The sequence below is a fragment of the Ambystoma mexicanum genome, chromosome 13, assembly GCF_040938575.1.
Source record: "Ambystoma mexicanum isolate Mex_15411 chromosome 13, UKY_AmexF1_1, whole genome shotgun sequence".
In the NCBI taxonomy this organism is placed as follows: Eukaryota; Metazoa; Chordata; class Amphibia; order Caudata; family Ambystomatidae; genus Ambystoma; species Ambystoma mexicanum.
The window spans coordinates 710,567,791-710,588,375 of NC_090938.1; the positions used below are offsets into that span (position 1 = coordinate 710,567,791).

The 20,585-nt window shown below is 47.1% G+C and overlaps 1 protein-coding gene across 2 annotated transcripts in view; it reads left to right on the forward strand.

The window, feature by feature from the left end:
* LOC138521765 (E3 ubiquitin-protein ligase TRIM39-like) overlaps positions 1–20,585 on the forward strand; it is an 840,082-nt gene that overhangs the window by 772,051 nt on the left and 47,446 nt on the right. Inside the window, exons 10-16 of one of the 2 annotated variants that reach the window (XM_069634831.1) lie at positions 12,060–12,137; positions 13,135–13,236; positions 13,326–13,407; positions 13,512–13,585; positions 18,497–18,598; positions 18,688–18,769; positions 18,882–18,919. In XM_069634831.1, the coding sequence (XP_069490932.1) occupies positions 12,060–12,137; positions 13,135–13,236; positions 13,326–13,407; positions 13,512–13,585; positions 18,497–18,598; positions 18,688–18,769; positions 18,882–18,919 (558 nt within the window). The remainder of the gene's footprint in view (positions 1–12,059; positions 12,138–13,134; positions 13,237–13,325; positions 13,408–13,511; positions 13,586–18,496; positions 18,599–18,687; positions 18,770–18,881; positions 18,920–20,585) is intronic. The other variant, XM_069634832.1, reaches the window with a different exon arrangement.

Consider the following 20,585-nt stretch of genomic DNA (forward strand, 5'->3'; position numbering starts at 1 on the left):
GACTGTGGATATAAAGCCAGTGGAGGGAGGGGTGGGGGTTTGGAGGCAGAAGATGGAGAGGCTAGGAGGCTGTTTTGCAACAATTTAAATGAATGTATTTATACACTTACCAACGGTCTCATGAATACTTGAACTACCATTTCCAATTAAACAGAAACTACACTTGTGCAGAAATGCTATGACTGGATAGCTCCCTCCCGAACACAGAGCTGTCAAGGCGCATCAGCAGAGCTGCTGGTTCCCTTCTTCCTTCCATTAGCAATGTGTACACTGTGGTTTCATCATACATAGCATGCACGTTCTCACAAGTGGTCCATAGATAATCAAATCCCCACTTCAATCTCTGGAGCTGCTCCTTCATTGGTCCGGTGGATCTGATGCAACTAATAGTCTGTGGTGAAACTGGGCAATTCACATTCAGAGCAGACTACCATGTACTCTAGTGGTCCTACCTGCATTACGCCCTTTAGCTTACTTTCCTGTTTTCATTGAAGGCGAGCAGGGCACAGGTTGATCTATTGTTCTAAAGATGAAAGCCCTAACTATTGGCATTACCAATGTTGGTTATGTAATGCTTGCAGTATTTGTTTGCTGCTTCAAAGCGTTCACGAAACAACCAGGGCGAGTGGAAGGAGAAGAAAATCAAGATGCAGGCCTTCCCAGGATGGATGAGGGTGAAATGATGGGAGGGCACCAATAGGTGATTGGTGCAATGGTAGCAATTCCAAGTATACCTAGCAATAGAATATCTTAACATTTTCCACACTATTGTCGGGGGAACAGGATTGTATGTACACATGTGGCTTTTGCTATTTATTAGTTTAGGTGTTGAGTTGCAAAAAAATCAGTTTATTGTACATTATCAATCTAAATGTTTTTCAGTTGTGGCCAATCCAAGGAGTTCGTCCTCTTTCCCCAAGGGGAGCCCACGCCGTTTGGGTCTAGGGAGGGGAGCCCACTATGCTCAACACCTAGGGGACCGGGCAAGAGGGATCTGACTGGGGGTGATTTCCCCACCCTACCTCTCCACCCCTTTAGGGGGACAAGAAATCCCCAGAAATGGTTGCACGTTATCCCCACCACCCAAAAACGAATACCTTTGTTGGCTATGTGGAAGCTAAAACATACGTTTTTATGTTTGTATTTAACTGCTGGTTAGTTTTCAGTCTTTGCCTGAAAGAGCCAAACAGTGGATAGCCCAGTACCTGGAGGAGCGCCAGGTCAAGAACCATTCAGAAGTTGCCACAGGGAGAGAAGCCTGTGGAGCTCGAGGGCTGGGAGCCTCAGAGGTTTGGCAAGGCTGCATGGGAGAAATCCAGTTGTGGCAGAGTTTACCAAGGTGGGCAGAGACGTTGCAAGACCCACCAAGCGAGGAGCCAGACGGGCCTAGGATCAGAGGAGAGTGAGACCAGCGTGCAGGGAAGGTGCCACCTGAGTCCTGTTGGAAGTCAGCGGGAACTGAGAGAAAGCTGCGTCCGACACGAAACCCAGTTGACAAGTCGCATAAACGCTCCACGTCAAATGGACTCGGCAAATCTCCCTCCCGCGGAGCACAAGGTACGCAGTGGCAACCTGGGAATAGGGCAGCAAAGCCAAAGCACGGAGAATACAGAGAAGGCCCAAGGTGGGGAGAGCACAGGACAGCCCCGGAGAGGGAAGAACTGCAAGAAATCCCAAGGTAGGGATAGTACCAAGAAAACTCAAGGCGGTTGAGCCCAAAAATCCCCAAGGTGCGGAGAATACCAAGAGGCCACAAGGTATGTAGTGCAAGGTAAAACCCTAGAGTGGGGATATGAGCAGGAATTCCCAGAGTGGGAAAATAGGAAAAGCACCAAACCCCAGATTGAGGAACAAGGTTGAGGCAAGCCACAACATGGAAAAGAACCGGGTGCGAGATACTGAGAGAATCCCAGACTAGAATAGACATTTTGAGAAACCCAAGTTGAGAAGTTATTCTGTGGATGGTTTGGACTGTACATCTAGGCGAGGAGCACATGGCAAAGACACCAGGGTGGGGGCAGAAACTAGCCACCGTCCTTTTAGTCTGGCAATAGCCCAAAGTATCATTGTTGCATTTGTATGTTTCCTTTATAATGGTAGGGACAGAACTCAAAATGGAATATGATTCTGGACTGAGGACTATTTATGGAGGACATCCTGCCGAGCACCCGTTTATGTCCTTTCTCTGTAGAGTATAGCATAGATTCTTAGACTTTGGCCCTTGTTTTTGTTCTGAAATAAATGTTCAGATAACATAACGCTGAGTCAGTCTCCTGAGCTTCAAAACCTACAATATACCAATTGTGAGCCGCCAGAAAAACGGCTCAGCTGCAAGGAAGACATTTCAACAACAAGCATTTATTTTTTAATACATATCTGGGTTTTGACAAACTCGTACCTGTTGCTACCACTAAGGGGGATTTCCCTGCCTCAAATGAAACCATGTGAAGTTGAAAACTAAGTCTTTTCTGAAGTGTCCAAAAACCTATCCTGAGCCTAACACTATCAATGTTTTAACAACGTGTAACCAAGGGAAAATGAAGTGTCTTCAGATTGGTTGTCTGCAGCCTTTCTTTATAACTCATACACCACAGAAGTTGATGTTCATTAGTGTTAACCTACATTTCTAAGGGAATAGGTTCCCTTCTCAAGGACCAGCCTAACTAAGAATGCCAAGGGGAGAATCCTCTTCCTTGGACTTTCCTAGTTTCACTGAAGTTAATCTTAACTTCTAAGGAATTGGCTTTCTTCCCCGTAAGAAACACTTCAATAATGCCAAGGGGACAATCCTTGTCTTTGGACTTTCCTTTTCTACTAATTATTTAATTAGAGTCCCCTTTTTGGTTGCTTTTCTCTTTGGCGCCTCCTCCTGTCAAAGGATGTTTGCTTTGGTTCTCCAAAGTTGAGTGGGACGAGTAAGGTCACTGAGGAGTTTTAACAGGTCGATATTATTAAGAACAGATCATTTCTTTGACTACTAATATCAACCACCCCATCCACTACGGAATAGCGTTGTCTTCCTTCGGTGGGGTTTAACCAGCCTGGGTTTACTCTGCTGCCCAGGACTGGTTTAGTTATTACTGCATCTCACAACTAGCGGGGGGGTTCACCGTATTGTAACAGCTTCTGTATATACCAGTCGATTTGCCTGCTCTGCATATATTTATTCTCCCCCTTATGTCGCACGGACCATACCTTTTTGATCATGCCTCTGCTGGAGGGCACACCAACGCTGCTTGCTGTCGCCAGATACGCCAGTCGGCAAAGTCTTGTGCATAGGGGCTTTGCCTCTCTCCTTTTCGCTCGCAGCCATGTGTGTTTACCCGACACACTGCCGCTAGGATTAACGAGAATGTATTTCTTTCCGGTCTGCACTGCTGCGCCGCCTTAGTTTCTCCTGCTGCCACCACTACATCTGCTACCACGATCCTCTTCTCTGCATCCGTTCTCCCTTCTTTTATGGATGCAGCTTAGTATTGGTGATACACTAGACCACGTCTTTGTTCCTTGATCTTCCCCTTCATCAGGTCTAGTCTTCATCGCAGATTGGGAGCATACGTGTGCCATATATGAATAAGTGTCCTTATGTGGGGAGTTTGTGATGAATAGGGTTACAAGTATTAGCAAGTTGGCATGCTCTTTTAACAGTTGAACTTCAGTGGTTTGTAACTTTACATCTCCCAGGTAACTATTTCCTGCAGTGTTTAAGTCCTGTGCCTCGTCACACAATCTAAATTTTAAAGCCCTACAGTTCACAATTCAAACAAGAAGACTACATTGAAAATGTTGGTTAAGATCCCAATACAGCAAATCTTTGACCAGTACTAGTCGAGACCTATAACGAATTGTAGAAACCAGCAACTTTATATTTTTAAGTACAGAAAGCCTAACCAATAGACTTACTTAAGAGCCAGATCTTTTTTTCAGGCTCTTTTCAAGAATGTAATAACTGTTAAGACCTCTGTTCTTATGCTTGGTATGCATGCACAGATTTACACCCAATTGTTACGTCCTGCAATCTAATCCATGGTAAGTAACCAATTCTTCTAAATGCACAGTCTAAGTGACAGAAAAACCAGAAATGAGCAACACTCTTTAGCTTTTTTCACAGCTGGCTTCAAGAACATGCCAACTCTTGAAGACCGTTCAAGGGTTTCTATTGAAACTGGGCTCACTAAGGGTCCTCTGTCCCTCTGGTCGGTACCCTCATTAGCCCAGATATCTGTAAACACCAGGATGATCATTAGAGATTGGTAGCCCCTACTGCCTGGTTGTGATGGCCTAAGGGTGATCTCTCTCCTGCTCTGCCTTTCTCACTTCTCCTCTGTCCCTCTGTCCTTTCTTACACCTACTCTTCCCCCTGCTTTCTTTTACTTCCCCCACACCTTCTCCTACAGTCACCCTCCTTCCACTATTTCAACTTGTACTATGATTCTCACTTTCGCTTTGCAGACCCACTTTCTGCAGTGCTTCTCCACGCTCCTCTACAGAGTCCTTACACCGCTTATTATTTTGGTGGTCCTCCCTTGACCTCACCCAAACAACCCACACCTTCCTCTCAACATAGTCCGTTCTAGAGTTCGTTTCAGGTTTAAACTGAGTTTCTAGATTGTCAATTTGATATGCAGTCTGCTCTGTGGTTTCTCTGAAGGTAACGTTGGAGGTTGCCTTCTCTGAAGGTAACGTTGGAGGTTGCCGTATGGGGCATGTAGAGTGTCTGGATTGCTGGTTGAATCTGTGGGTAGTGCAGTGGCTCTATAGCTCCTTGCCAGCTCGCTCTCAGTTGGGTTGCTTGCTCTCTCCATCTATATGCCTTTTGGGTTATGTCCTACTGGACAAACCGAAAGAAATTGGCCAGCATTGTGCATCTACAGGTATGGGGCAAGAAAAGGTAGTATTTGACAGCCAGGCATAGGTAGAAGGGACAGAGTCTGGGGCCCTTTCAACTTCCACACCACAGGGCTGGCTCTGGTAAAAGCCCTGGTATGCCTCCTGCACTGGTTGAGAGGGCAGCCCCATCCTCTCTTGAGGGTCAGGTCCCTGTCCCACTGTCAAATAGAAGGTGCAACAGTCCTTTGTAACTGGCCTCCATAGGGTTGGGAAAGGGGCCAATGGTGGGTCTCTAGACATGGGCAAAGGTACAATACCTTCACAGGAAACAGTTGCACCTCATTAAGCTAATTTTCTAACCTTGTGTGGCTTTTTTGATCCATATTTGTATTTGTTTTCAGCCTTTTTCATATTTGCAATAATACAATTAAAGTGGGGAAAAACAGTATCTGAGTCTTTCAAATGCAGTCCATCAAACAAGTTAACACAAATTATGGAAAAGATGCTAAAGAGTGTGTGGACCGGCTTTGAATTAAATAAGGTAAGTGTGGTCTGGGCGGTTTGAGGAACCTGAGGGCCTCCTCATTACTTTACCCCCTGGATCCTTCACTGAGATGGCCAGGGAAAGGCCATTGATTTTGGATCCCAACCCTGGGAGTGGGTATGCGCGGGAAGATCACCTGGGTGGAGCGAACTTGGGGAGTGGGCAGAGGATGTCCCTGGTTGAGACCTGGTATGCCCCTTTCCATTTTCACACTGAACCCTCTATCCCTCAAGTTTTTGTAGGCTACTGTCAGCCCTTTCCCTTTTCTTCCCTTCAAACTGTCCCTCTGAAACATGACTTTAACACAGGGATGCGGAAGAGACCAACTAGCAAGACGTATACTTTTTTGAAGGCAAACACATATCCGTCCCCTTTTATTAATACACATGTCAGCCTCCTTTTGTTAATACAAACATCAGCCTTCAATGTGTACTGGGACGAGTAGGACGATAGCGCGAATAAGGCAGAACTGCTGTTCGGACGGTGAGCGGTTTAGTCTTTCCTGCAATCATTATAGTGGCAGGCACTTCAAACCCCGAGCGCTGTTTGGGAATGGAGTCAGCTATGGAAGCAGTGTGAGCCAAGGGCACTGAGGCAGCAGCTGGGGAAGCAACTCCTGAGAGTGGTGTGGCAAGTGGAGCGCTCGAAACCCGGTGAGCAATGCAGCAGGAAGTGACGCTAAGGAAATTGGGAAGCTGGTAGCAGATGGCCTGTGGAAGACCGGCGTGACCGAGCGAAGTAGTCGGAAGTCCTGGGCTGCAGGCAGAGCATTGCTGGGGAGCAATGCCACAGACAGTCGCTGGGAGGGGAGCGAGGAGAGGAGTGAGATCCCGCTCGAGCAGGTGAGAACCTGGAGTGACAGAGACCTCGCAACTGCGGTAGCTTCGACCAGTGAGTGAATGGGAAGCACCGGGCTGGCAGGCTGCGCATTCAACATTGTTGTTTTTGATACCAAACGAGCTGAACGGTATTCCAAATACTTTTGAATGCCGAACAGTCATTACAAGTATTTTGAATGCTGAAACAAGTGCTGTGAATACCGAACAAACTCATTTCAAGTACTTTTTTTAAGGCGGAATCAAGTACTCTTGAATGCAGAATGACCTGAAAGTTATAAGCACTTTTGAATGCCGAAACATAGTAAAGTAAAGTGTTGAGAACTCATGGAGTGAAAGGCGGTGCATGTGACAATACCACAAAGTGTACTGGATGAAACACAATTATTGGCAAAGTCAAAACATAACCAAGAAGGGTATAAGATAAGACTCCAAGTATTGATCAAAGGGGTCCAAGGGACTACAGGTTAAAAAGGAACCTGTGTGTGCAACAAAAGTGTAACAAAGAGCATGGTGGCCAATCAAGCCAAAGTACAGTGTCAAGAATGTGACACTGGGGAAGCAACGCAACATCACTGTCACAAGGAAGCAATGGCCCATTGGTGATGGCAAGCTATCAACAAGCGGTATCGGTTGCGGGACCTGTAATAGGTGGACCGAGTGCCCTGTGTCGAAGTCAATGAAAGTATCCATAAAGAAGCCTAGGTTTGGCAACAATCTGTTATGTGATTTTTGACGTAAAGAAAAAGAACTGCCTTTGTGAATTGGTGATCTAAAAATAACTGGAAAGTGTCCCATGGATTTATATTGGTTTCGTTGAAAAGCTGGAACAATTGAACTCTTGTGGGAAGGGAACCCTGATACCTTGAGAACTGTTTTGAACTTGGGGAAGGGAAGCTGATTACAAACCAAGAGCTGGAAGAAGCTCTGAACTTTGTTTTGAACACTTTTCATTTTGATGCTGACACCCCTACCCATTGTATACAGTTAGTTGTAAGGGCAAGTATAGGTTTTGGACACAGACTGGCTTTTGATTTGGACTTCCTGACATAGACTATCCTTAGTTTTCTTTAGGTAGGGAAATCCCACCTTAGCATAGGGCAAGTTAGGCCTTACACCATCCTGCATTTTACTTAAATAAAACATTTGAGAACAAAACTTGAACCTGTTGTCTGGGTATACTCCATGATGCCTTCACAGTGTGGCGTGCAGCCATTACTGTACTACAGTAAAGCCCCACCACTCTTATTACCTACCAGAACTTAGGTCATTTATGTTAGTGAGCCATACTTCACATTTAGCCCATTTGTGTCAGTAAGCCATATCTCGCGTTTGGCCCATTTTCTCCAATTGTATGAGGTAGACATTCTGCATTTGCCCTGATTGGGTGAGGTAGTCTCTTTTAACATTTAACCAAAATGTATGAGATTTATATTTTGCTCTTCCCCTAGTTGTGTGTGTCGTCTTGCACATCCTGCATACTTGTATGAGATAGATATGTTTTGATTCTCACCAATTTCTGTGAATTAATCATATTTTGCATTCCCACTAATCATGCTAGAGGCTTTTTTGCACTTGAAGCCATATTTTGCTCTTCCACTGATTCTGTGGACTTGTCATATTTTACATTCCCCCTAGTTGTGTGACAGCCAATTTTTCACATCTAGCATAATTGTGTGACACAGCCAGATCTTGCTTTTTCCCCAGATTCTGAGAGCCTTTCACATTCAGATGCATTGTATAAGATGGTTAGATTTGCCTTCCACCTAATTGTGTGAGCTAGTAATTTTGTGTCCATACTGGGAGTGTAGGGTAGCAGACGTCTGCACCTGGCAAATTATCTATGATAGCCAAAGCTTTCATCTCACTTAGCCTAAGAAAACAACGTAACCTGAAACGTACATTTGGCCAACGGTCCAAGAAAGATTTGCACCTGAACTAAGCCTATAAGGCGGCCACAACTTGCATCTGGCAAATGGTCGAAGGTAGCCACAGCTTGCAGCTAGCCGCTGGCCTAAGGTAGCCAAAGGTTGAAAATTAGCTGAAGGGTGGAAAGGTAGCAGAAACATACTAAATAGTTTTCTGCGGAGGCCAAAGTTCATGTCTGGTTCAAGTGGGTAAGGTGACCATAGCTTGCATTTAGCCAACTGTCTAAGATAACATGAGTTCTGCATTCGCCCTAACTGTGCAGGATGTCCTAAAAGCTTACATCTGCCCAGTTATACACAGGATAGCCAAACCTTCAACTGTTCAAGTGTATATGATGGCCAGAGTCTGTGGGGTAGCTGAAGTCCGCATTCGGATCGTTTGCCAAGAGGGGTCCAACTTCTGCATTTAGATGGGGGGGGTGCAGAGTGCCCATGTTTGCACTTGACCTAGTACTCTAAGGTTGCCAAATAACTCTCATCCAACCGGGTGGGGTAAGGGAATCCATACTTTCCAACAGAGCTGGTCCTGCCGGCATTGTATCTGGCCCATAACACCATAGACCTCTGCTCCCCACTGCCACTTCCGGTCATACTTATAGGGACAGCGACTGTCTGGTACCCCCCCCCTACCTGACCGCACGCAATGTTACCCACCCTGTGATCCATGACCCTCTGACCAGCTCTGCTCCACTAAAACTCCTCCCCTTTTCGCCACAAAGATAGTATGACTGTCCATAATGCCCTATATAGCCAGAGGCCCTCCCACTTCAAGCCACCTGGCCCAATTGAGTCACACTAGTCTTTCACTTGACCTCAGACCCACAAACAAACCTTACATTTATACCCAAAACCAACGACCTACAACACACCCTTCAAAGAAGCAGTCACAAATCTGGCCATTAAAAATGATCATTCTCAGGGACCTCAACATAAGGTTCGAAGAAAACGCGAACCTGCAGAAATCACTGACTAAGCAGCTTGAAACAATGAAACTACAACAGATGGTAAAAGGAGTAGTGCACACAGCAGGAGAGACACTCTGGATGCAATCTTCGCCAATAAAAACCTGATCACAACAGCACCACCAATCCAAATACTATGGAGCGACCACCTCCATTATACACTTCGTAATCCAAATACCATCCAACAATCCCCAAAAGAACCCCCCTGACCCCTGATCTGCAAATGAAACTGGAGAACCGTCAAAAGCAGTAACCTAGAACAAAAACTAGAATCCTCTAAGCCATAGATTGCAACCTTGGATGCAACTGACATAGACTAAGAAACAGACCTAATCCTGAAATGGATCATGTAAAAAGTTGATAGCATCTCCCAGCGAAAAAACCCTCATCCCATTATGAAAGAAAGCAGTTGCTGGATGGTTCATGCCCCACCTCAAAGCAAAAGATTATGCAATCTTGCATATCTTTTTACGAACAAAATCATCAACGTGCATCCGATCATGCAAAGTAGAGTGATCAAGCCAGATTGTGCACAACTTCCAACCAACCGTGGGACCACTGAACCTTTTGGGCCAACAGTCAAGAGAAAAATTCTTCAGCTCAGTGAAAAAAAAGCAACAAGGCAGGATCCCCAATGGACCCATGTCCACCAGACATCTACAAATCAATTCTTACACAGGGTACGCCATCTGAATGCTACCTAAACCTCTCCAATCTGTCACTTTCAACTGGGAGAGTACCACAAGCCTTCAAATCTGCCTACATCAAACCGCTCCTCAATGATAAAGTGGGTGATGTGGAGGACCTCTCAAACTACAGACCGATCTCAAACATTACTTGCCCAGCAAAACTATTTGAGACCTAGGTCTACGAACAAATACTGAAACACTTAGAAAATAACCAACTATTGGACCAGGTACAAATAAGCTTCAGACCCATGAGAGGAAGGGAAACCACACTACTCTATAGGACGACCTCGAGACCAACGCAGACTCAAACACAAACTCAGCACTGATACTACTCAACCTCTCTCCAACATTCGACAGTCAACCATAACTCCCTTGTGAAGGGACTGGAAGAATGGGGATCGGCACAGCGCTGCCTTGGATGAAATCTTTCTTGTCCGAAAAAACAAACAGTATGGTTAAAACCATTCAAATCCGCACCGCGTGACACCTCCCGTGGAGTATGTAGGGAAGGCATGGTATCACAAGTATTGACATTGACACAATGGATACCATTTGTAAAACCTTTATTGAAAATGTTTGGGTTGTAGAAACTCCTATTGTGCGGTATAACTAAGATGTGAGTAGTCTCTACCATCAAACGATAAACAAAACTGTCATAGTGGAGACCAATCAAAATGGCCTATACTAGCAAAACCCTAATGCCTGCCCTATCTCTTGTACAAAAATTGTAAAAAGGAGAAAATATATGCAAAAGGATAAGTCAGTGTTAAAATGATAATGTGGCTGAACCAGCTCTCCTCCCCACGTTAGGCCTCACGAGGTAAGGCGATTCTTATCAGCAGGATGACACACTCTGGCTCAGCTTCCAACACAGTACAAAACCGTGGATCGAGGCCTGCCTGGCCTTCCACGTTTAAAGTTCCTTTCTCTGACTTTCAAAATGTTTCAACCAAAACGTTCACCAAGGTCCCTCTTTGCTGGGCTCAGACCTTTCACCACACAGATCTCGTAGGTCTCCCCAAGCTTAATATACTTTGGGTCCCCTCAATCGGGCTTGAACCACTTTTGGATGTCTAAGTCTCTCAAATGAGCGTGGCTTTCTTTACAGACCACCGCAGGACCATTTCAATGCAACGTTCACCATTTACTTTCACTCTTGCTGTTTGTTCGCCCTTTAGCTTCAAACAATGCGCTTTTCTGTGAGACTTTTGAATGGGCTACTGCTGTATCTTAAAGTTCATTCACGGGTCTGCCTTTCTTCACGTCTCAGCCACACGCGTGCCACCTTCACTTGTGATATGATGCAACTTCATTCACTTTAACACACCGTTCTCTCAGGTCGCTCACCAACTCACTGGCTGTGTGCGCTTCTTGTTTTGCGTTTTCCGATTTTCGAGTCAAGGTTAGTACCACAGGCCTGGCCTCGCCTCTCCAACTCTGCATCCTTGAAACACAATGCAATCTTCATTTGTGGGATCTGGCCTTCTCCACTTGTCTTTCGCGGGTCTATCTGAGGCAACGACCTCCAGTAGGGAAGCCTTGGCGTTTTCGGCCCGCTACTCTTGTCCCTTGGTCTGTTGCTCTGCTCCAGGAAGTTTTTCTTCGTCCTGGAAGTTCTGCTCGTTCTCGTGTTCTGCCTTGCTCAGAGTGTGTCTTTAGGTGTTGCCTTTTATTTGAGTGAGGAGTCCTAATTGGTATCTGGTATATGCACTTAGGGTAAAGTGCCTGACTTTGCCTGACCTGATGAACGGGACATATCTAGTAAGAGTTGGGACTTTGGAAAATCCCCCAAAATCGGATGGGGTAGATGTACAAACAAGGGGGAATACCGCATCTCTCCATTGGCTATCTTACCCCGACTCCACTGAGACCCCTCACCAAGATGATCCCCCTGCAATGGTCCACCCCCAAGGTCTGGATACAAAGGTGATGGCTGTGCCCTGGCCACCTGAGAGGGCGAGATCCCTGTGTACTAGCGGGTGAGATACTTCCACTGACTAACCGTACTAAAAACTCACCCTTCTGCATACAACTCTGAACTAAAGACAACCATACCTCTACAGCACCACAAACCGCACGCACTTCACAACAACCAAAGAAACCACACAGGATCTCGCCCAACACCATATGGCAACTACCAACCGAAAAACACAACTACGCTCAGTGACTGGTGTATCCGAATTGAAGCTGCCAGTAGAACATCACAGCTCTCTTGCTCTTTTTCCACTCTCAGTCCAGCTAACATATCTGCTTCCCTCCTTGCATTACAGATCCTCCAGAGCACCAAGAGACCACGCAGGGGCAAACCGTGCACGGAATAAGAACCTTTAACGTAACAAACAAATCCAGTAAGGTTTCATTCATCATCAAAAATAGTTAATTCTGATATTCAATTCCATTAACAAACCAACATTAATATAGAGCATGGAACATTTAATCGTTAACATCCAATTGCAGACAGGACTGTAATAAAAATGGCATACAATGCATCAAAAGTTAACCACACTTAAAATGTATTCTATTAAGAATGCACAGATCTCTTGATGCCCCCTTTAGATACAGCAATAGTGCCCAGGTCACATAACCGGCATTAGCCGCCAATAAAAAGTACAAAGCTGGATGACCTTGTACAAACAAACTGCCTTTAAAGCAGTAAAATCATCCTAGTCATAATGTATGAATATGCGTGGCAGAAAAAGATAAAGTGCGAAAGATCTTCAGGGTCCGCATTCCATATGGGGCAACTTGTGACCTCCGCAGGGGTTTGCCATTTAGCTGTATTCGCATTCAAACCTGGACTATCCGGGGCCTGTTCCACACTACTAACCATCCCACACCTGTGTAGTACCAATATTACACCACCAGAGTGTGAGCTGGAAGGAGTGGGATATGTTGCTGGTGGTAATGTGTGGAGCTGCTACCCAGGACTGCCAGGAATCGGATGTGAGGATCCTAGGACCTAAAAACACAGATAAGTGTATGCTGCTAACAAAGGGACCCTTGTTCCCCCACCCAGGGAAGGCTGAACTCACCTGTTGGTCTGCACAGGTGTGAGGTTTCCCGGTTTCTACTCTGCCAGTTAAGTCACTGGCGCTGCCCAGAACCGCTGTGGCTAGCTGGAGGGTATTAGTCATCTGGCTTGTATGCGCTGATGGCAATGTTCGTGGGGATGAAATCCCCTACTTTACTTGTGGGCAAATTGTGCTGAAAGTATCTATTGAGGCAAGAAACGTGTGGATGCAGTTCCTTCCCTTACGAGTTGTTGAGTTTGCCCAAGGGTGATGTAGCTGTTCCCTTTCCAATTGCTTGTCCTGACTTCTCTTGTCTCTCCTTTCTTTTTCTTAGATGCACAGACCCCTCAGAAGCTGGGGTGGTGGGTCGGTGTAGCTGAGCCTGTAACGGCAGAGCGTGCTGCAGTGAGGGACAGGACCGCAAGCGCACGATGCAGTACGTTTTTAAATGTCCTGGAATTATTGTTGAGGTACTCGCCCTGCTCCCGTGCCGAGGACCAACTTGTTCTTCCTTTTTGTTTGCAGGGAACAGTGGATCTGTGATGCAGCGAGGCACAAAGCGCGGCTCTGCAGTGAGGGACAGATGCACCAGCACCCGATGCGGCAAGTAAGTATCTGGAAATGTCCCGGAGATGTTCTTAAGGTGCTTGCCCTGCTTCTTTCGGGTTGGATGCCCAGCGGACTAACCCGTTCCTCTTTTCCCCCTTGCAGGACTCGGAGGATTCCCAGTGAGGGACAGGACACCGGCGGCAAGCATTCAGCTGCAGGAGGCATAACAACGCAAGGTGATAAAACAGGCAAGGGTGTGGCTTATATAGTTACCACACCCATGCAACTAGACCACCAGAATAGCAATACATTGATGGGCCTCTCCGGCAGACATACAGAGAGTAGGCCAATAAGGTCCTATGGGGCGGCCCTCTTGGAGGTCCCATACAAACTAGATCCCAACAGAAAGGATGTGTTAGATCAGCATGATTTGCTTGAATTGCATGCCAAACACGCCACAACTGGGTCCAGCCTTTACTCTTCAACCCCCCCCCCCTCACCCCTCCCTTGATGTGTACTCCTAACATGGAGACTGGGGCCAGATTCGCTGGTGATCATGACCACCCCCCCCCCCCTCACCAAGGCACCTCCCAAGGGACGTCTCCCTGGCCCTGTACTGGTTGGGTGGTTTCGGTGGAACTTTGCTAAAATCCTGGGTGTGTGTACATTAGTAGCAGGTTCCCAGGAGCGATCCAGTAACCCAAATCCCTTCCAGTCAATTAGGCAATACAGGACACCTCTTAATTTTTTTGAGTCCAGAATATCCTTCACCTCATATTCAGGCTCATCCTGGACTAATACAGAGGCTGGTGGAGTTATACTGGTTCGTATGCCAGGCTGAACAGGCTTAAGTAGTGAGACGTGGAATACTGGGTCTATGTGTAACGAAGGTGGTAGGCATAGTTTCACTGCCACTGGACTGATTATGGCAGAAACGCGATTGGGCCCAATAAATCTGGGGTGGAACTTACTGGGTCCCTTCAGTTGGATGTATCTAGTGGCTAACCATACTTTGTCTATTTGATACTCAGGTGAATTCCTTTGCTTACGGTCTGCACACCTTTCTGGTTCTCTTTAGCTGCTTGCAAATGTTTAGTGGCTTGTTTTAGTGTTTGGTTGATAGTAGCATGCAGTGCTGTAACCCCAGGCATCTCAAATGTTCGGGAGGGTCATACGTAGAAATGCGAGGATGCCTACCATGCAGGATATAGAATGGGCTGTAACCTGTAGAAGCATGTACTGAGGTATTGTATGCGTGCTCGGCGACCAAAAATAGTTTAACCCAACTCTGGGTGGTTTGGGGAAGCATGCAAGGGGGGGTACTGTTCCAGAGTCTGATTTGTCCTTTCCGTTTGCCCATCAGTTTGGGGATGATGGCTGGTTGATAACCATACCTCAATTTCTGCAGCAGCACAACACATTTTCCTAAACTGGGACACAAATTGGTTCCCTGATCCGAGATCACCACCAAAGGGAAGCCGTGCGATCTGACTATCTGTTCAAGGAAGGCACAGCCAGGGTATTTGCGTTTGGGAGTCGTCTGAGTGCAGTGAAATGGGCCATCTTAGAAAAAAGGCCACGAAGACCAGTATGGTGTGTAGCCATCGCACAAGGGCAGATCTGTGATAAAATTGAGGGATATAGTATGCCTTGGAGACGGAGGTTGACGTAGGCCTGAAGGTTTTGATTTCTGTGTCTTATTCTGCGCACATATAATCACACGTTTGAATATATTGTATTGTGTCCTTGCGCCAGCTGGGCCACCAGAAATGCCGTATTTTGGCAAGGGTCTTTGCAATCCCTGGGTGCCCCCCAATCAAGGCACTGTGGTAGTTCGAGAGCACTAACGATTGCAATGCTGGGTCAGGTAGATATAACCGACCTTGATGATATGAAAGGCCTTCCCGGTCCTCATCGGTCATGTGCAACCCAAGCTTTTAGATCTTCTGGTGTCATGATCTTCCGTACTGCTGCTAGTAATTCCTCCCAGGGGGTGGTGGTTACAATGGTTTGTCAGCTGGAATGATGGCCACTGGTTTGGGCGCGGCGTAAGCTCCGTCTTCTTCCCCACACCCTGACCGCAACAAAGCGTCGGCCTTACCATTCCGCACACCAGGTCTGTAGGTTATCACAAAGTCGTATTCAGCATAAAATGGAGCCGTCTCAGTTGCCTAGATGATTGGGCCTTAGCTGTTATCAGGTACTGGAGGTTTCGGTCATCAGTGATTATCGTAACGGGATGTCTTGCTCCCACCAGATAGTATCTCCATTCTTGGAATGCTGCCTTGATCCCCAACAACTCCTTGTCTGTAATTGTGTAGTTTACCTCTGTGGGAGAGAATGTCTTGGACCAAAAAGCCACTGAGTGGAGTTGTCCAGTCGATGGATCCTTCTGGGACAGCACAGCTCCCATGGCTACATTTGAGGCATTAGTCTCTACCACATGCGGAAGGTGTGGCGTTGGGTGTTGTAGAATGGGTGCAGTGGTAAAGCTTTTCTTCAAGGCTTGAAAGGCTTGCTCCGCTCCGGCGGACCAGGCAAACTCTTGATTCTTTCAGAGAAACGTGGTTCTGAGGTGCACTAGGTGAGAGAACCTGGGAAAGAAGCAACGGTAGAAGCTTGCGCATCCTACAACTTTGGACGGTCTTCACGGAAGTGGGGGGCGGGGGGAGGCCAACTGAGGATCGCTTCCACCTTGCAGTTGTCCATACGAATTCCCTGTGGGGTCAACACAAAGCCCAAGAATTCGACCTCAGTGACATGGAAAGAGCATTTCTCCAACAAAGCATATAGTTTGTGTTGGCAAAGCTTATCCAACACGGCTTTCACATGTGATCCTGAGTCGAGGTGGAGTATATCAAGATATTGATGTAAACTATCATGCAAACATCCATGAGTTCCTACAAAACGTCATTCATAAAGTACTGGAATGCTGCTGGTGCATTGCAGAGCCCGAACGGCATCCCTTGGTATTCATAGAGCCCGAACTTGGTGTGGAAGGCGGTTTTCCATTTGTCTCCGCTTCTGACGCGTACCCGGTGATAAGCCCCTCTCGGGTCCAGTTTGGTGTTGATGCAGGAGTCTTTAACTTGTTCCAAGAGTACGGGTATCAACTGCAATGGATACCTATTTTTAATCAGCGATTTGGTTCAGGACCGGTAGTCAATACAGGTCCATAAGTCCTCCTTTTGTACAAAGTGGGGAGAGGCTGCGGGAGACTTTGATGGACGGATAAAACAGTTAGCTATGTGTTGGTCCAGAAGTGGCCATTTTCTTGCTCCATCAGGGCATAAATGCGACCACACAGTATTTGGGGAATCAGTGATATGGTCTATTTCGCAGTCGTAAGACTTATGCAGTGGCAGAGTGTGGGCCTGCTCTTTGTGAAATACGTCCATGTTGTGGTCCATGTAATTGCCCACAGCTCCACAATCCACATATGCCTCCATGGTGTGCATACGTATTGGTTGCCTCGGGCTGATGAGCACCACTGGTAAAACTAGATGTGAGGCTGTAGACCCCTTTTCCGTGCTCAACAAGCACCCCTCTACTCTTGTCGGGCAGTGTAGTTTTCTGAGGATCTGTTCTCTTGTCTTCCGGGGTGGTTTTGCTGGGCAATCGCGCAGGAAGTGTCCAGGCTTACCGCAGTACAAACATAATTGCTGCTCTTCTCTCTCCTCTGGTAAGGGGACCTTCTAAAGCCCCCCAGCAGCATAGGTTCCGGGGGTTCTCGGCCTGATGTCCTCATACTTCCTTTGGACTTGGGTCGACATAAAAGGCGAGACCCTCGGAGTGGGTACGGTCGGCCTTCCAGTCTTGTAGCCAAATGCAATACTAGATCTATGTATTGGGCCCACCCTTCCCGTGGGTTCACAACTTGAGCCACAATGTCTTTTAACTCCCCTCGAAGGCCTTGGTGAAACATGCCCTTTTTTCCTCTGGCCATTTGTTTCTGCTACCATCCAGTTGAAAGTTGCCACGAAACATAAGAGGTCTTGTGTACCCTGACATAGCGACAAAAGTTTGTTATCCAGGGCTCGTCCTTGTGTCCTGCGGGCAAACATCTTTTCTAACTCCAGCTGGAACCCTGTGAAGTTACGCAGAATGGAATCGTCCCGATTTACCAATGGAATCGACCAGCTGCATGTCCCCCCTCCACCCCCCGGTATGACAAGACGAACATCACTTTAGATTGGACGCTGGGGAAGGCTCTTGGCTTACATAGGAAATGTAGTCTGCATTGGTTCATAAAGACTGGGAATTTGTGAGGGTCCCTGGTAAACCTCTCTGGTGGGGCCAAAGGCATAGCACCTGGAAACACTACTTGGACTGGGGCTATGGGGGCTGCAGGGTTCTCCCAGGGAGCGGGGCCCGTCAGGCTTGTGGCTGTAATAGTTACTGTGCTAACTCCCCTGTGTGGTCCCTATTCTATACCAGGTCTCGACACAGGGCATTGGTTTCCGAACGGGCTGCATGGACTTCTTCCTGGAGTTCCCCCAAGAGTTGCGCTAACTGGTCCATTTAGGAAGAACCCATGACGCTCAGGCAGTGTGATTAATGCAGGCTTTGCGTTCTGTAACGCTTACCTTGGTCTCTGCAGGAGCGCCTGGACTTTCCAGGGCCTGTTCCACACTACTAACCGTCCCACACCCTTGTAGTACCAATATTACACCACCCGAGTGTGAGCTGGAAGAAGTGGGATATTTTGCTGGTGGTGGTGTTGTGGAGCTGCTACCCAGGACTGTCAGGAATCTGATGCAAGGACCCTAGGACCAAAGATCACGGATAAGTGTTTGCTGCTAACGAAGGGATCCTTGTCCCCCCCCACCCCCTCCGGCCGACAGAAGGCTGAACTTACCTATTACTCTGCACAGGTATGAGGGTTCCTGGTTGCTTCTCTGCCAGTTACATCACTGGCGCTGCCCAGACCCGCTGTGACTAGTCCTCTGGATGGTAAACTCTGATGGCATGTTCGTGGGGATGAAATCCCCTCCTTTACTTATGGGCAAATTGTGCTGAAAGTATCTATTGAGGCAAGAAACCCGTGGATGCAGTTCCTTCCCTCACGAGTTGTTGTTTGCCCAAGGGTGATGTAGCTGTCAAATTGCTTGTCCTGACTTCTCTTGTCTTTTCTTGCTTTTCCTTAGGTGCACGAACTCCCGGGAAGCTGGGGTGGTCGGGCCGTGTAGCTGAGCCTGTGTCAGGGGAGCGTGCTGCAGTGAGAGACAGGAGCGCAAGCACGCAATGCAGTAAGTATTTAAATGTCCTGGAATTATTGGTGAAGTACTCGCCCTGCTCCCTTGCTGAGGACTAACTTGTTCTTCCTTTTTGTTTGCAGGGAACGGTGGATCTGCGATGCAGCGAGGGACAGAGCGCAGCTCTTCAGTGAGGGACAGACGCACTGGCACACGATGTGGAAAGTAAGTATCTGGAAATGTTCCGGAGATGTTCTTAAGGTGCTTGCCCTGCTTCCAGGGGGTCGGATGCCCAGCAGACTAACTTGTTCTTCTTTTCTCCTCCCCCCCCTTGCAGGACTCAGAGGATTCCCAGTGAGGTACAGGACTCTGGCGGTAAGCATTTAGCTGCAGAAGGCAGAACGCAATGTGATGAAACAGGCATTGTGTGTGGCTTATATAGCTACCGCACCCATGCAACTAGACCACCAGAATAGCAATACATTGATGGGCCTCTCCGGCAGAAATACTGAGAGTAGGCCAATAAGGTCCTATGGGGTGGCCATCTTGGAGGTACCATATAAAGTAGACCCCCAATCAGAAAGTGCCAGCAGGATGTGTTGGATGAGCATGATTTGCTTAGAGTGCATTCCAACCACACCACAACTGGGTCCAGCCTTCCCTCTTCCACCCCCTTCACGTGTACTTCTGACATCTGACATGGTGACTGGGGCCCGATTTGCTGGTGATCATGACAAAACCCAGACAATCCAAGCAGGCCCTAGTGATCAGCCACCGATCTGAGGACCTGTGACTCAAAGTTAAATATGGTTGTAGTGAATCTAACGAGTGTAGGTGACGTGTTTTCTGTTTGTATTAAGGAGCAACTTCTTGCTCTTGCGTTGTTTCATCACATCGATTCTTTCTCATTGTACAATTTTCGCTGAACAGTAGTCCACAAAATACATTGTGCAATGAGTGCCGGTAGGTTCAATTTAGTCAGATTAAATTTGACATAACCTAACCAAGGAATTCTCGAGTGGCAATGTGTAATTGATTCTCTTGGGTTGGCCCTGATTCGTAGCGAATGAAACAAAGGAGCCAAACGCCAGTCGTTTTTTAAGAAGCAGATCCCCCCAGCTCTGAATGGTCTGAAAAGTTGGCTGCCGAACACGGAAGACCCAGTGATTGCTTCATGTTTTCTTGGCCACTTGGAGTTCTGGGATGTTTACATAACCCCAGAGCATGGCACCGTGGATAAGTTGCCTTAGTTTATGCAGAATAAACTTGTAGAATTGTATGCAAAGGGTGGCCATGACATAAAATGAGACACCCCCCATTGACTGGCGCATCCGTGCGCATTGTTTCTCCACATGAGCTTTCCCGGTCATTGAAGATAAAAAGCGCGTTCCTAAATAATCAAAGGCCTGTACCCTTCGAATAATGTCACCTTTACACAGCATCTTAATCATCTTTATATTTCTATTCCCTCTAGCACATGCCATGGCGGTGTATTAACTTTTAATTCCAGGGTGGTTGTGAACGGAGTGTAGGTTGATATCCACTTTCGCACAGTCTTAGTTGTGCGGGCAATTAAGACATTATCGTCTGCATAGGTCAAGACTGGTAAAGTCCTGTGGCCCAATCTTAGATAATCTGTCTTAGTCTCTACAAGATCCTTCTCCAAGCCATTAATGTACAGATTAAACCGGTTAGGGGCCAGGACACATCCTTGTTTGACTCCTACCTGTCCGGCAAACTATCGCCCGAGCTCTATCACTCCTGAGCAAACTCCTGAAAAAGCTGTCCATCTACCAGCTTACTCTCCACACTGAATCTGTTGGTTGTCTCATGACCATCAGTCTGGCTTCAGAGCAACCAGAGGCACGGAAACTGCTCTCCTGAACACCCATGAAGATCTGCTCACTAATCCCGATTCAAGTCTTCCTTCTGTCTTCATCCTCCTTGACCTTTCCTCTGCTTTTGACACTGTCAATCACGCCATTCTGAGCAATCGACTCTGCAAGAACCTGAGCATCACGGATCATGCCCTTGAGTGGTT